The 13,718-nt window shown below is 39.9% G+C and overlaps 1 protein-coding gene across 3 annotated transcripts in view; it reads right to left on the reverse strand.

The window, feature by feature from the left end:
* NUBPL (NUBP iron-sulfur cluster assembly factor, mitochondrial) overlaps positions 1 to 13,718 on the reverse strand; it is a 143,559-nt gene that overhangs the window by 22,088 nt on the left and 107,753 nt on the right. For 2 of the 3 annotated variants that reach the window (XM_067534342.1, XM_067534333.1), the window contains exon 9: positions 3,912 to 4,032. In XM_067534342.1, the coding sequence (XP_067390443.1) occupies positions 3,912 to 4,032 (121 nt within the window). Of the gene's footprint in view, positions 1 to 3,911; positions 4,033 to 12,153; positions 13,133 to 13,718 lie in introns of those variants that run through there. The other variant, XM_067534324.1, reaches the window with a different exon arrangement.

The following is a 13,718-nucleotide window of genomic DNA, read 5'->3' on the forward strand; positions in this document are numbered from 1 at the left end:
GCTGCCAACTTATATCCCCGATGGGTCATGGAACCAGGGTCGAATATGGACTAGCCCATCAGGGTTCCTCGCCCTCCTTGGGTGGTAGGAAGTCCCTCCACTTGGTGTCAGGGTGGGACATGAGGGTGAGGACATGAACGGTATGGAGCACAAGCATGTCTCATAGCCATCTCAGGTGGTGTATGTGGAGATGGCTGGGGAGGCTCACCGGGCAACAGCTTGATGATAAAGGTCCTGAGGGCAAGAAGCGGGTGGGAAGAACCCTCCTGCAGGACCCGCTCAAGGAAAATGAGAAAGGCAGGTAGTAAGGCTGCCCTCACCTCCTGGAGTATGCAATGGGGGATATGAAGAGCAGAAAGCCCCATATGCTGACCAACCATCATGTGGTCCACCGAGTCCCCCAGTCGTAGTTCAGGAGGTCTTCGATCCTGATGTACCAGCCAGGACCAGCCTCTGGTGTAGCAATGGGGACTTGCCACTTGCACATTTAGATGGGGATTGTGTAGTAGGAGATCAGCAAGGAGATCCTCCCCCTTGGTGGCCACCATGGACCTGGTCACTGAGACTAGCTTCCAAGTCCTGAGGAGGTCCTAGTAAAAGAACAGCAGCTCAGAGAATTCTCGGGGGACACCCCTCAGGTGGAGGTAGAAGAACTGTTGGTTCTATCAGAGCCCTCAGGGGCAGCAGAGGAAGGCATGTGCCAGCGCACTCCATGACATACTACCTGCACTGTAAGAAACCTCTGCAGGGCCTTGAGGCAGAAGACACAGACCTGACTGCAGAGGCAGAGCAGACCCTGCTCCCCCCACTTCCAGGGGGAGGCTCAGGACATATGCAAGAGACCCAGTGCAGCCCAGCAAGAAAAACTCCAGAATCATCTCCAGGAGGCTGGCCAGGGTACTTGGGGGCATGCCCAGGGTGTTGAGCTAGTGCCAGAGCATGGACAGCTTGTAGGGAAAGGCACTGGAACAGCCCTGTCCACTTCCACAACCAGTCAGCCACCCTGGCCTCAAGGTCTACTCAATTCTCCAGCGGGGAGAGATTGATGGCAGAAAGGTTAACGCCCAGATAGAGCAGCAGGCCTGTGCTCCATTGGATAGCTGGGAGCATGGGTGGGAAGAAGCTCGCCTGCCACCCCTCCCCAAACTTCAGGCCAGAGCTCTTGACCCAGCTGACCCAGGTAGAGGAGGCCACCAAGTAGATGGCTTGGCAAGCCTCCACCCGCACCAGGTTACCCGGGTCCTGAACCACGAGAAGCCCATCATCAACATACGCCAACAGGACCACACCTAAATCTGGCTCTCTGAGCACCAGCCTCGTCATCCTCTTGCAGAGGACACACAGTTGGAAGGGCAGCTGAGCAAGCAGCCCTTGTTTGGTTGCAGGTTTGCCTCACACTAGATGAATGGGCAATATAAAATGCACAAATGCATGAACTGGACAATTAACTGTATCAAGCTAAGAAAAAGACCTGGTATCAGTGTAGGCAACTCAGTGAAGATCTCTGTTCAATATGGTCAAAAATAAAAATGTGAAGATACATAAGGAATAGGATAGAATAGAGAATAATACATGAATTTTTATTATATTTTCATTACAACCTCATTCGGAATATTGTATTTAGTTCTTGTCAGTCCCTTTCAAAAAGCCTGTAGAGAAATAGAAGGATACCAGAAATGGGGACAAGAATAATTAGTGACTGAATTTGTCATCTGAAGAATGTCAAGACTGGGACTATTTCCTTGAATGAGGAGATGACTAAGATGACATGAATAAAAGCATACAAAATAATGGATGATACAGAAAAGGTATACTGGGAACTTCTATTAAGCCTCTCTCATAATACAAGAACAAGGGGGACATTCAATGATATTAAAAAGCGCCAAATTCTAAACAGATAAAGGAAATATTTTTTCACGCAACACACTGTTAGCCTGTGGAACTTGTCACAAGATATCATTGGGCATGTCTACATTGCAATAAAACACCCATGGCTGGCCCATGTCACCTGCACTGCAAGACCGAGTCAGCTGATACAGGGCAGCTACAAGTGTTTTATTGCAGTGTGGACATACACTCTGAGGCCAAGAGCTTAGCAGAATCCAAAAGAGGATTAGACATTTATATGGATAACCAGGATGTCCACATGTTTAATAGTAAATATAAACAAAAACACACCCAAGAGCTTTGGAAGGTATAATATAAACTGTCAGAACTTTTGGTCATAAGTCAACCTCTAACTATTAGGCACTAGAAGGAGATTCCCCATGGGCAGGTTATCCCATAACTGACTGTGGCAAGTTTTCTTCCTCTGAGCATCTGGTACTAGCCACTGTTGGAGACAAGCCAGATACCGATCTGATCCAGTATGGTAACCACTATGCTTCTACATACAATATAGAATAACTTTTAACCCCTACAGCACTATATTCATGCTCTTTAATGAGGTGCTGGAGTACAGTATACTTGTGTCCACTCCTCTTCAAATCCGTCCTCCCTCTTGATGAATTAGCAAATCCCTTGCCTCTACCATAGCTCCCCTGGCCAACTGTACCCATTTTGGGGGCAGCAAAAGCCACTTATGGGGACCAATGGCTGATCAAGCACCTTGTGTCACTGCTTCTCTCCTGGTGCAATTTCTGCCAATGGATACTTCGCACTCACCAATGTAACCCAGGGCTGAAGCAATCAGCTTTGATTCTATTCCCCTGCACTTTGATTCTGCTCCCCTGCAGCTTTGATTCTGCTCCCCTGCACATTATGCTTCCCACCAGACCACGGGGTAACCCTAAATGTGCGCCTTCAGTCATGAATTCCAATCCTATGTTAGATTTGTATCAGACCTTGATGTATTTATGAAGATTTTAAGTGAACTTCCTGGTTGATTTTAATGATAAGCTGTGGAATATCATTGACGTAATTACAGTAATACATGAAGATACATCATTAGTGTGCACAATTATCTTATTTACCAACTTAAATATGCTTCTATGTTTTATAACCTCTTCCTGATTACTCAGGTTTAAACATAACTTTTTTAAAAATAGCAATCAATTAATCCACATTTTAAAATTATACATATTCCACATTAAATCAATAATATGTGAACAATTCTTGTTTTGAATTACTTATGAGTAAAGATAAATTTTCTATTGTAACCACAGTTTGCAATCCAGTATATTCCTGAAATCCCAGCAAAACTTAAATACAATAATTAAGGTGGTCTAATCATAATTAAACTTGGATAACCAGTGTGTGTGATTCAAAATAAGACAATATAAACTACTTATTCTCCATGCAAAATGCAACAATTTGGCATCCTATATGTAGTTACAAAATAATGGGTCTAATGAATTGCTGTTCAGATTACGAAGTTTTCCCACATATGTAAAAAGTGCATTCCTGTTCCCAATCAAGTCATTGGGACAACTCCCACTGACTTCAATGAGAAGAGTTTAAGTTCTAAATGTCACTGCATACGTGTTACTAAATTTCACCATAATGAACAGCACACTTTATTATTTATCAATGATATGATTTAATTGACAAATAATACTATATGCTACATGCTCCACAAGATCCAGGGGATGAAGTTACCTTAGACACATCCTCTCCCACTTGTGGCCCCCTTTTATATGAGAGTACTTGTCATATTTGTCACATAAATTTCCAAATCTATTAAGCATTCCATTAAAAGGAAAAATCCTGAGACAGTGATAATAAAGAGCATAAGAACTGTAATGAAGCTCAGCAATTTAAGATTATTACTGCACCAATTTTTTCTGCTTGACCATTATTTGAATATACAGTAGCTCACGGTAATGCAGTCCCATACTTCTTTCAAGCAAAACTTTCCTTATGTATTTCATTAATTCTTCTGTCAACAATAAAAATCATATCAATATTCTTACCTAAAACATCTAGTCCAAGGGTTTCTGCTAGATCTCTTACACCATCAGCTCCAAAAATATGGGTCTCATGTTTACATTTTGGACACTGGAAAACACTCATATTTTGGACAAGCCCTAAAACCTGTTAAGTTAAAAAAGAATGTTCAAATCTGGACTCTTAATATCAACGTTGGTATAATACATCTATCCACACATGGCATCAGAGAATACATTTTGAACAAAGTATCTTAAAAGTATTAGTTTAAAATGAATGGAGCATTTTAAACAGTGTCACCAAAACGCCTACATTTAATTATATTATATTTGTATTTGATCTTCATTTTATAAATATTTATATATCACTAACTTCATATTCATTGTGGGGTTGCTGCCTTTCAAGTCAAGATTATCAAATATATTTGTTACAAAGTATCTCTTATGCTATCCAAACTACACTTACAAATATCACTTCATGACATCTCAGTAAACAATTGTTGTATTATATAACTTTGAACCCTGGAGGCTTTATGTGTTGTGTTTTACAGCCTTGTAGTTTAGTTTCATGAACTGTAACACATCATTACAAGAAGAGAGACAGAATGGGTGAAGCAATATCTTTTATTGGACCAACTTCTGTTGGTAAAAGAGACAAGCTTTCAAGCCACACAATTGTCTCCCTCACCAACAGAAGTTGGTCTAATAAAAGATATTACCTCACCCACTTCATCTCTCTAATATCCTGGGACAAACATGGCTACAATTATACTGCATTACAAGAAGTGTAACAACTGGACCTTAATTTTGGCTATTCAGCTAGAAAACATCTTCAAAAAGGAATCCAGATTTGCTGTTCTCTCTGAGGAGCAGACAGATATTTAAAGATCAAACAATAGAAATAATTATGCATGGCAGAAAGTGACAAAAACTGTTGGATAAAAATCTAATATACACATATTAGGTGTCTTTTCATTGATGTCCAATGTCCAAGTCTTCCTTGCAAAAATATGAAGAAAGTTTGCCAATCTGAGCACAAAATATATTCTTCCACATTTTATATTGATGCTGATAACATTAATCACATTAATTGTGTTTGTCTGTCAAACAAAGTTAAACACTAGAAATGACCGAATATTGCAAACCCGCCAAGAATAAATTACACCAAAACTTGACATGTTATAAAGCTCTTGTGGTTTATTAATCAACAGAAAATCTCCACAATCATAGCTTCATGATACACAGTCAACTGTTATATATTAAAATTATATAAACAGACAATAAATAGATCACATAGATACTATAGCCAAAATTTCCAAATTTGGGAATAAAAGTTTCAAGATACAGAGGACCTTTGAAGATTTCCCCTTGAATGTCTAAAACTTCAGCACCTGAATAAAGTGGCTTCTTTTTCACAAGTGCTGAGTATCCGCAGTTCCCACTAAAGTTAATGGGAGCTGCCGGGGTTCAGCACCACTAAAAATCAATCACATTACTTAGGTCGTTATTTACAGTAAGCACCCAAGTTTGAAAATACTGGCTTACATAAAGACTATGAAGAGAGGAAAATACTCAGGTAAACATGTTTTTATTTTACAGCACATAACAAAAGTGCACAATGTGTAATCAAATACATCTGAAATAGAAACACTGAAAATGAGTCAGCTTTGGTGTACTGGCTTTTCTATACCTGCATTTGGTGTTCTATGCTACCATATGAAAAATCCAGGTTTACTCTTTAGAGCTTTCAGAGGATTTAAATCAGGGCAGGTTTCTACCCTCACTTCTTCAGCTGGGAAGGACTGCAGCTGCTGCAGGGGCAACACACTCAATTTCTAATGGGAGGCACGGGGAAGAATGAAGAAAGGGACAATGTTTTATACAGCTCTCTGTAGCCAATGTAAGTGATCTGTTGATGGACTCCTAAATGAGTGATATCAAATCATGGGGATTTCAAAGTGTGTGTAAACTGGAAACTGAAAGAGAACTATAGGATGATCTGAGCAACATCTCCCAAGGGGGGAAGAGAATAAGATGATGTATCCTATCAAGTGTTTTAATTAAGGTACAAGAGTTCTATTCCTCATACCATTCAAAAGAAAACTTGCATTTGTGGTACAAACGTCCTCACCCATTTTCAGGCACCTGGCTTTTTTAATTTTTGTAGTCCTCTTAGAGTACATGTACACTGCACTGCACTTCTTTTGGCAACATGTAGAGTACATACCTGAATAGTCCCCAAAGGATGGGTATAAATCGCAGTGTAGCCAGTGAGGCATGGCTTATGCAAGCAAAGACATGCCTGAAGGGGGTGTAGTATGTATGCAAGTACATCCACTACACTCTCTCTACTCACCCAACCCATGCTACCCAACTCCCATATACACTGATATTTTTAGCAGTGTTGTGTCCCACTGCCTCCCCAATGCAGAAGCCTTTCTTCCCTGCCTCAGGAAAATACTTCAGTGGGGAAAGGCTTGGGCAGCACCCTGCTGCTGGAGCCCTTCCCCACAGCAGGAAAAGACTCTGGCAGCGGGAAGCTGCTGAAGCATTTTCCCATTGCTTCCCCTCTGCCAGAGCCTTTTCACTGCCAAGTGTAGCTACACACTTAGATGCAGCCTGCTTCTCACTGAGGCATGTAGCTACACGTACACTTCACACCGTCATCAGTGGTGGGTAGTGCAGTCATAGCCTTAAAGTAATTGTACATATATTTTTTGATAAAGAGAACACATGATCACAGAAAAAGTGATGCAATCTTACAGTGTTTTGTTTAAACGTTTTATAACTGTTTGTAAAACTGTTTCATTAATCCTTTGATGATTGCAACACTATCAGAAAAAGTAACTATGTCAAGTTTTATTAACACAATTCTGTTTAGGTGTAACTGTACCCTATGATAAATCATTTATTAGTTTCTCATTCATGTTCTTTTTTCTTGTTACTTCGCTAGCCTTACTGAAAACAAATAACTCTGTGATGCTAGCCAGCTAACCAGGTGCCAGCTCTTGCCAAGTCTGTAGGCATCAGCTGAGCACCGACAAATTCATAGCTGGAAACAGATCAGCTCACCTATATGTTAATATTGCTCAGTATAGGTGTTAGACTTGTAAGGATGTGTTTAGATTCTATAAAATGATTGAAAAATGCTGCATGCATTAATCTTACTTGTAATGTCTATATTCCATGCTCCAAGGTAAAATGTAAGTTTGTTTCATAATTGTAAAAATGCCTACTCTGAACTTGTGAACTCAGATAGGAAGAGTGGCTCCTTCCACCAGCCAGGAGGACTATCAAAATTCAATGGGCCATCATAGAACAAAAGCCTTATAGTACATGCAGAAGGCCCCGTCCCATGGGACTGAATGTTAGAGGAGGGGAAAAAAATAGGTAACAAAGATTTCTCATTTCTTTGCAGTTTGGACTCTTACAAGGGCTGGAGCTAAGAAACAAAAAGTGGAGATCCATAGGATCAACCTGGGTTAAGCCCTAAAAAAAAGATATTCAATGATGACAGATTACTACATCTCTATCACTTTTTGAATCACAGACAAACTCATTTGTGTATATATGCTTGTGGCTTTAACTTGTAAATACTTCTATTTCTTTTTCCTAGTTAATAAATCTTTAGTTAGTTTATTACAGGATTGGCTACAGGCATTGTCTTTAGTGTGAGATTTAATGTACAAATTGATCTGGGGTAAGTGACTGCTCTCTTGGGACTACAAGCAACCTGAATGTTTTCTGATTTTTGGTGTAAGTGACCATTTATCACTAAACCCAGCTTGCCTGAATAGCAAGATAGATTGGAGAGCCCAAGGGGATTTTCTGTGACTCCATGTTGAGTGTTACAGTGATCTAGGAGTTCACATTTGTTACTGGATTGGTGAAATCTAATTGTAGAACATACCATCAGTTTGGTGCATCTGCTCTCCTTTTTGATAGTCTGTTCTGAGGTTGGCACTCTCGGTCGTGAGCCACTCCAAACAGTGAGATTGATGCACAGTCTCCTACTGCCTGCACCACACACTCATTTTCACATTCCTTCTGCATTATTCTTGTCTATCATCCACATAGTGGTATATTTTAATGTATAAATGGCTCCTTCAGAATATCAGCAGATCTTTGGAATACTGGACTGTTCAATCCCAGCATGCAATATTATGCACAATCCAATAGGCTTAGTTTTGGGTTTTTTTTCATTTCATCTATGTCCAAATTTATGTAATTATTAACTAAGTTATTATTTTTATTATTTGTGTTACCATAGCACGTAGGAGCCCTAATCATGGACTAGGGCTCCATTGTTAGGCGCAGTTTGCCCCACCAAGCTTTTGATCTAAGTATAAGACAAGAGACAACAGATGGATACAGACAGATAGGAGAGTACAAGGAAACAATGAGATAATATTAGTCAGTATGATAGGATATGGTCTCTGCACACCAGTAGCCTAACTTATCATGTTTTTTGTAAGCATCACTGAAAAGGATCATTTTAAGGAGGTTTTTAGAAGGAGGATAATGTGTTAGCTTTGTGGATGGTCATAGGAAGCTCTTCCTAAGCGTGAGGTACAGGATGGGAGAAAGCACAAAGATGTTTGTTTGAAAATTTAACAAACCAGTTTGTCAAACACAATTTTCAAATGGATATTACAGTGTGTTAACAATTCCTTCTGGTTGAAATTTGTTCTTCAAAATACTGGTGTAAGAAGAAACTATATTATAAAATTGGAAATAAAATGAGTTAATACATTTGAATAGTAGCAGCTCAGAAGATTTTATGATTTTCTGGGGCTTTTGTGCACTACAATTATACATTTAAAAGTTTGATGTTTTCCCCCAAATCAAATGTGTCAGTGCATTAGTTCACACTATGCATTAATCAAAATGACTATTAAAAAAAGCTATTGCAATTTATGTAAACTTTTTTTTAATCGCTCAACTATATTTATTAATATGCATATTGCTGAATATTTACAGAAAGAAAGGTAGAGAGAATTCACTATTATCCTCAAAGTTTTTAAATCCACAGACTGAAAGTAATAAATCTTGCTAATGAAAACTGTAATAGTTCTCATTTCCCTGTTCAAATGACAGAGCTGAAAAAGCTACAAAAAGGCCATTGCAGCCTACCCATAAGCATGTATGAATCTAATTCTATTCCCTAGTCTTTTGTGAGCTGAGCTTCACAGTAAATTCTTTGGCAAACCTAGTTCACAGAAGATATGGAAGCAGGAAGAATTAAATTCCTTTCCGAAATGGCGCTGCCTTGTGGTATGGGAAAAAAGGCATTCAATCAACAGAATATTCATATGCTGGAGAGAGGCTCAGAAAACTAATAGGGAATAAAGAAACTGGCACTTGTAATTCAAACTCCTTATCCCCAACAATCCCTGTGAACCTTATCAGTTCTGTTAACCTTTTGATAACACCTATCTGGTATCCCCTCTGACTGGATACTCCGGTGAGGTATCATTAGCCATTTTCTACCTCTCATGAGAAGTCAGAAGTTAGTTTTTTCCTCATATCACAAAATGTACAATACTGAATTTGTGATACTGCAGATTCCGCAATATTAGGCTTCCACCACAATTTTGATAGTGGGAGCCCTGCTGTGTGCGGGGCTGACAGCAGGAGCCCCAGGCAGCTGCTGTCACCCCCACGTTCCGGCCAATAGTGGAAAATCATGGAAAAGTAATAATGGACTTTCCTAGAATTTTCCATGGCTTGTCCGCAACTCTGGCGCAACAGCACAGATCTACCCGCAAAGTATGGGGGGTAGATTACCATACGTCCGTGTTTTCCTGGCAGCCTCCCCACCCAGGTTGGGGGCTGACAGCCACCCTCACTTCTGCATCGCATTCAGAGCTGGGCTCCCAGCTAGCAGCCATAGAGCTTCCTGCAGCTCGGGATGGTTCCCAGAGGTGGGTCTGACTCGGCTCCAGGAGCAGCCCATACAGAAGAAGTCCTGTCGCTCCCCAGCCTGGGCTGGGACTAGAAGCTGGAGCCTGGCGCATGGTAGGAACTCCCAGCTGGGGAGCCCCCAATCCCTTCACCTACAAGAGCCAGATTTTACAGTCTGTGGTGTGTTTTTCAAGGCCATGAATTTGGTGGGGCCCTAGTTATAGGAAATAAAGTTAGAGAATAAAAGTTTTTCATTACATCCTTAGAGATCCTGAGGGAAATCCTGGCTTTACTGAAGTCAATTGGAGTTTTGCCATTGATTTAAAATGGGACCAGGATTTTGTCCCCACCCCTCACCCCCGTGTTTCAATGGTCCACATCTCAAAATGTCTACCAGTCAGCGTTTCAACTTCAGATGTCCACTTCACTGGTGTCAGTGACCACCCATGTGCTTCCTTTTGCTCAGTAGCCCTACACCCCAGGTTACTTAGGCCTGGCCACATACTACTAGTACTATGTTAGTCGCTGAATAGTCCATTAAATTGAAAGTACAGGATGGTTTGTGCTAAAGACATTGGACTGGGGCTCAGGAGATCTGGGTAACAACTCCTTCCCTGGGCTGCCACAGATTGCCTGTTTGACCTTGGGCAAGTCACTTCATGTGTCTTTGCTTCAGTTCTCCATTTACAAAATGGGGATAAATAATACTTTCTTTTCATCCCTCCTCATCTGACTGTAAACAACCCAAGGCAGGGACTGACTCTTACTATGTGTATGTACTATGTGCTACAGTAATACAAATAAATAGCCATATAGACAATAATATTAGTACAGTTAAAGTGTCTTTAGAAGAAAATACACCCCAGATGCTTTCCCCAGTACAATAGCCAATTATATGTACAACTGGCCTTTGGAACCTGTGAAATCTAAGTCTCCCACCCATCTGAATATCTGACAAGGAGAATCTCATCTTTTATTAAAACTGAACGAGTTAGTTCTTTTCCTTTCAGAAATAATCTTGGAAACAAAGCCAACAGAATCTGATCTCTAGAGTTGAAAATACCTAACTAGTTTTATGGATTTCCCCACCAGTTGCCCTGTGCTGGCCTTTGGAGTTAATGAAAACCACAGCCACAGATTCCTAGATTTAGAGTAAATTCCAAAAATTCACAGCTATGGGAGGCAGTGTCACACTGCAGCAGCTCCAGTGCAAATGAGGTAGCCATATTCCCTGCCTGCTGGATGCAGTGGTTGAAGTGGTTCATCTGTTCATAGCAGATGTGACTCTGCCCACCGGAGGTAGAGGTCAAGACAATGAGAGGCCGCATGATCTTCTAATGGAAAAGTTATGGGACTTAAAACAAGACACTCTTGCAGTGTAATCCTGACTCCAACATTGATACGCCTCTGTAGTCTTGGTCAAATCATTTAATCTTTCTGTTTTAGTGTCCAATCTGTAAGAAGTGGATAATATTACAGACCTACTTACCTCATGAGAGGGGGTTAATTGGTCAATGTTTGTAAAAAGCAGTGTACGTGTGATAAAATTCACCAGAATGCAAGCAAAATCCTTCAGTGTCTTGGGGACCATCAATTTATCTGGAAAGCTGCCCCTTACCAAATCCTTTTAGACAATGGTAACTATGCATGGACTCCAGCACAAGCAGCTAGCCTCCATTTCTGCAGCAAGCCAGGACAGTTTCAAAGATTCCACCTCTTCACACCAACTTTATGTAAAATGAGTCCTGTATTTGGCCTGTTTTTCAAAAATCTTTTAGTCCTCCCTAAAATCCTCACACTTGCTCCACCCACTGCAATGCAATATGTGGGCAGCAATTGACTTTAAACAGAAGTAAATGCGATGCCTGTGTTCAGGTGTGAATGCAAATATTTATTGTTTCTGAAAAAAGGAAAGAGCCAGGTGAGAAGAGAGAGGAAACAAGGCCACAAAACATGTAAGATCTGGCTGCTTTTTGCAGAGTTAATCCAACTGAGTACCCTCAATTTTCATTGAATTTGGTGGGCACCGAGGTTACCCAGCATCTTGCAGAATTAGACTTCCATTTAAGATAAAATCTGAAAAAGCCAACAAACCAATCTCAATGGGAGAACCATGACATTGATTGTCTCATGTATCAATACCCACAACAAGGTCAGACTGAAGGATTTGAGCCAACCTTAATATACATTCCTCTTAGAAAAGGCCACTCACACTATAAGAACATTAGCGTAAGTTTGGTTCATTTGCTTTAAAAGCTTTTATCATAAATCTACAAATATAAGAAAATTCAATGAAAAACTATCTTTAGCACAACATGTTACCCTATGTATTGCAGGCACCATCAGAAAAAAACATTCTTCGTGATCTTAACATACACTTCTTTCATCAGTCTTAACAGTAAATGCCAATTTAAGATGAGAAACTGATGTCATGCACTATATTTTTGCCATACTTTTTTATTACTTCGCGAGCACAAACTGCAACAGATATTTTATACTTTGAAATTTTGGTTACCAAAAAGTTGATGAAAATGTACACGCTTCTGCAGCCAACAAACAACATTCACATTTATTGAACTCATTCATGTATTTTCCTTAAGATATCCTATGAATTCAAAATCAAGTATAGGCAGTAATGTTTACTGTGAACTTGTTAGCTTTTGATTTTACATTTTAAATGTTAAATTCAAAAATTAAATCAATGAAAAAAATTACAAGGCTATAATTAAAAGTTTCATAGAATACTGACTCACAGAAAATTTAGAGTCAAAGCTGTTACCCTGTCTAATTCTCCCCCATTCCCTATCGATATTGTTGAGGTTTCCAAACTTTGTGTGATCTCAAATACTGGTGGCACCGCTCATGCTGTAATAACTAGCTAGTATAAGGTAAATTAAAGACAGAGGCAGACCTCAGCTGGTTTCATTGATCTGTATTGAAATCATCTTCTACATTTTATGTACTGTTTACTGTATTAATGCTTTATTTTTTTATTTCTTTCTGTAAATCTCTTAACAGTAATTTACATTTCATAGACCTGATCCTAACACACTATATCATGCTGCCTCTCATGGTACTGAACTCAGTAAGAGTTTAAAGAGCTCAGCACCTTGTAAAATTTGCTCCATTATAGCAAACAACAACAAAATAATCTTAGCAATATAGGTTTGTATCAGGATAGATCCCCACAGAGAAGCGGAATGACTGATATTAACAATAATGAAACTTAATGATACACGTAATGAGTAATAATAATTTCTTGTAGGTAAGTGAGGCAAACATTTCAAGATACTGTATCGCTCTTTTTCCTTAAAGATTAAAGTAATCCAGGACATGCACAAATGCTGTGGGGAAGAAGGGGACACGGGAAATCAAATCAGCAGTTTGCAAACGCCTGATCATCGTGTTGATCAACATACCATACACAGGTAAACACAGGATGAACAAGATATGCATACATACACACATGCCACATACATTTTTAGCCTCAAGCGCCATCAGTAATCTGGGGAAAAATTTTATTTTATTTTTGTATTAGGGTTTATTACAGACTTGTATTAACTCTTTTTCTCCAAAACTATTGCTTCCATAGATCTACACTATCAGAGTTGACTGCCTGGCCACACGGCTACAGAACCTTTTAAGTAGTAAATGGCAAAGGTATCAATATTATATTCTCACAATCCCTCTCCATTTCCAGAAGTCTTAGGACTTGAGCTCCAAAGCAGAGGACTGGGGAGAGGCTCACTGTGGATCTACTGAAGATCATTTGAAGAACAAGAGTTACTGTGGTAAGTAACCCCTTTTTCACCTTTATGACAGCCTCTCAGGACCACTCTGTATAAGACAAGTTGGCAGCGACCTCTTTCGGGAAGCCTGATGATTAAAACAATGATTGAACCACTGCTCTCCTAAAACCTGCATGTTCTG

The sequence above is a fragment of the Emydura macquarii genome, unplaced genomic scaffold, assembly GCF_026122565.2.
Source record: "Emydura macquarii macquarii isolate MOO-44397 ecotype Brisbane River unplaced genomic scaffold, CSIRO-AGI_Emac_v2 contig_374, whole genome shotgun sequence".
Lineage (NCBI taxonomy): Eukaryota > Metazoa > Chordata > Testudines > Chelidae > Emydura > Emydura macquarii.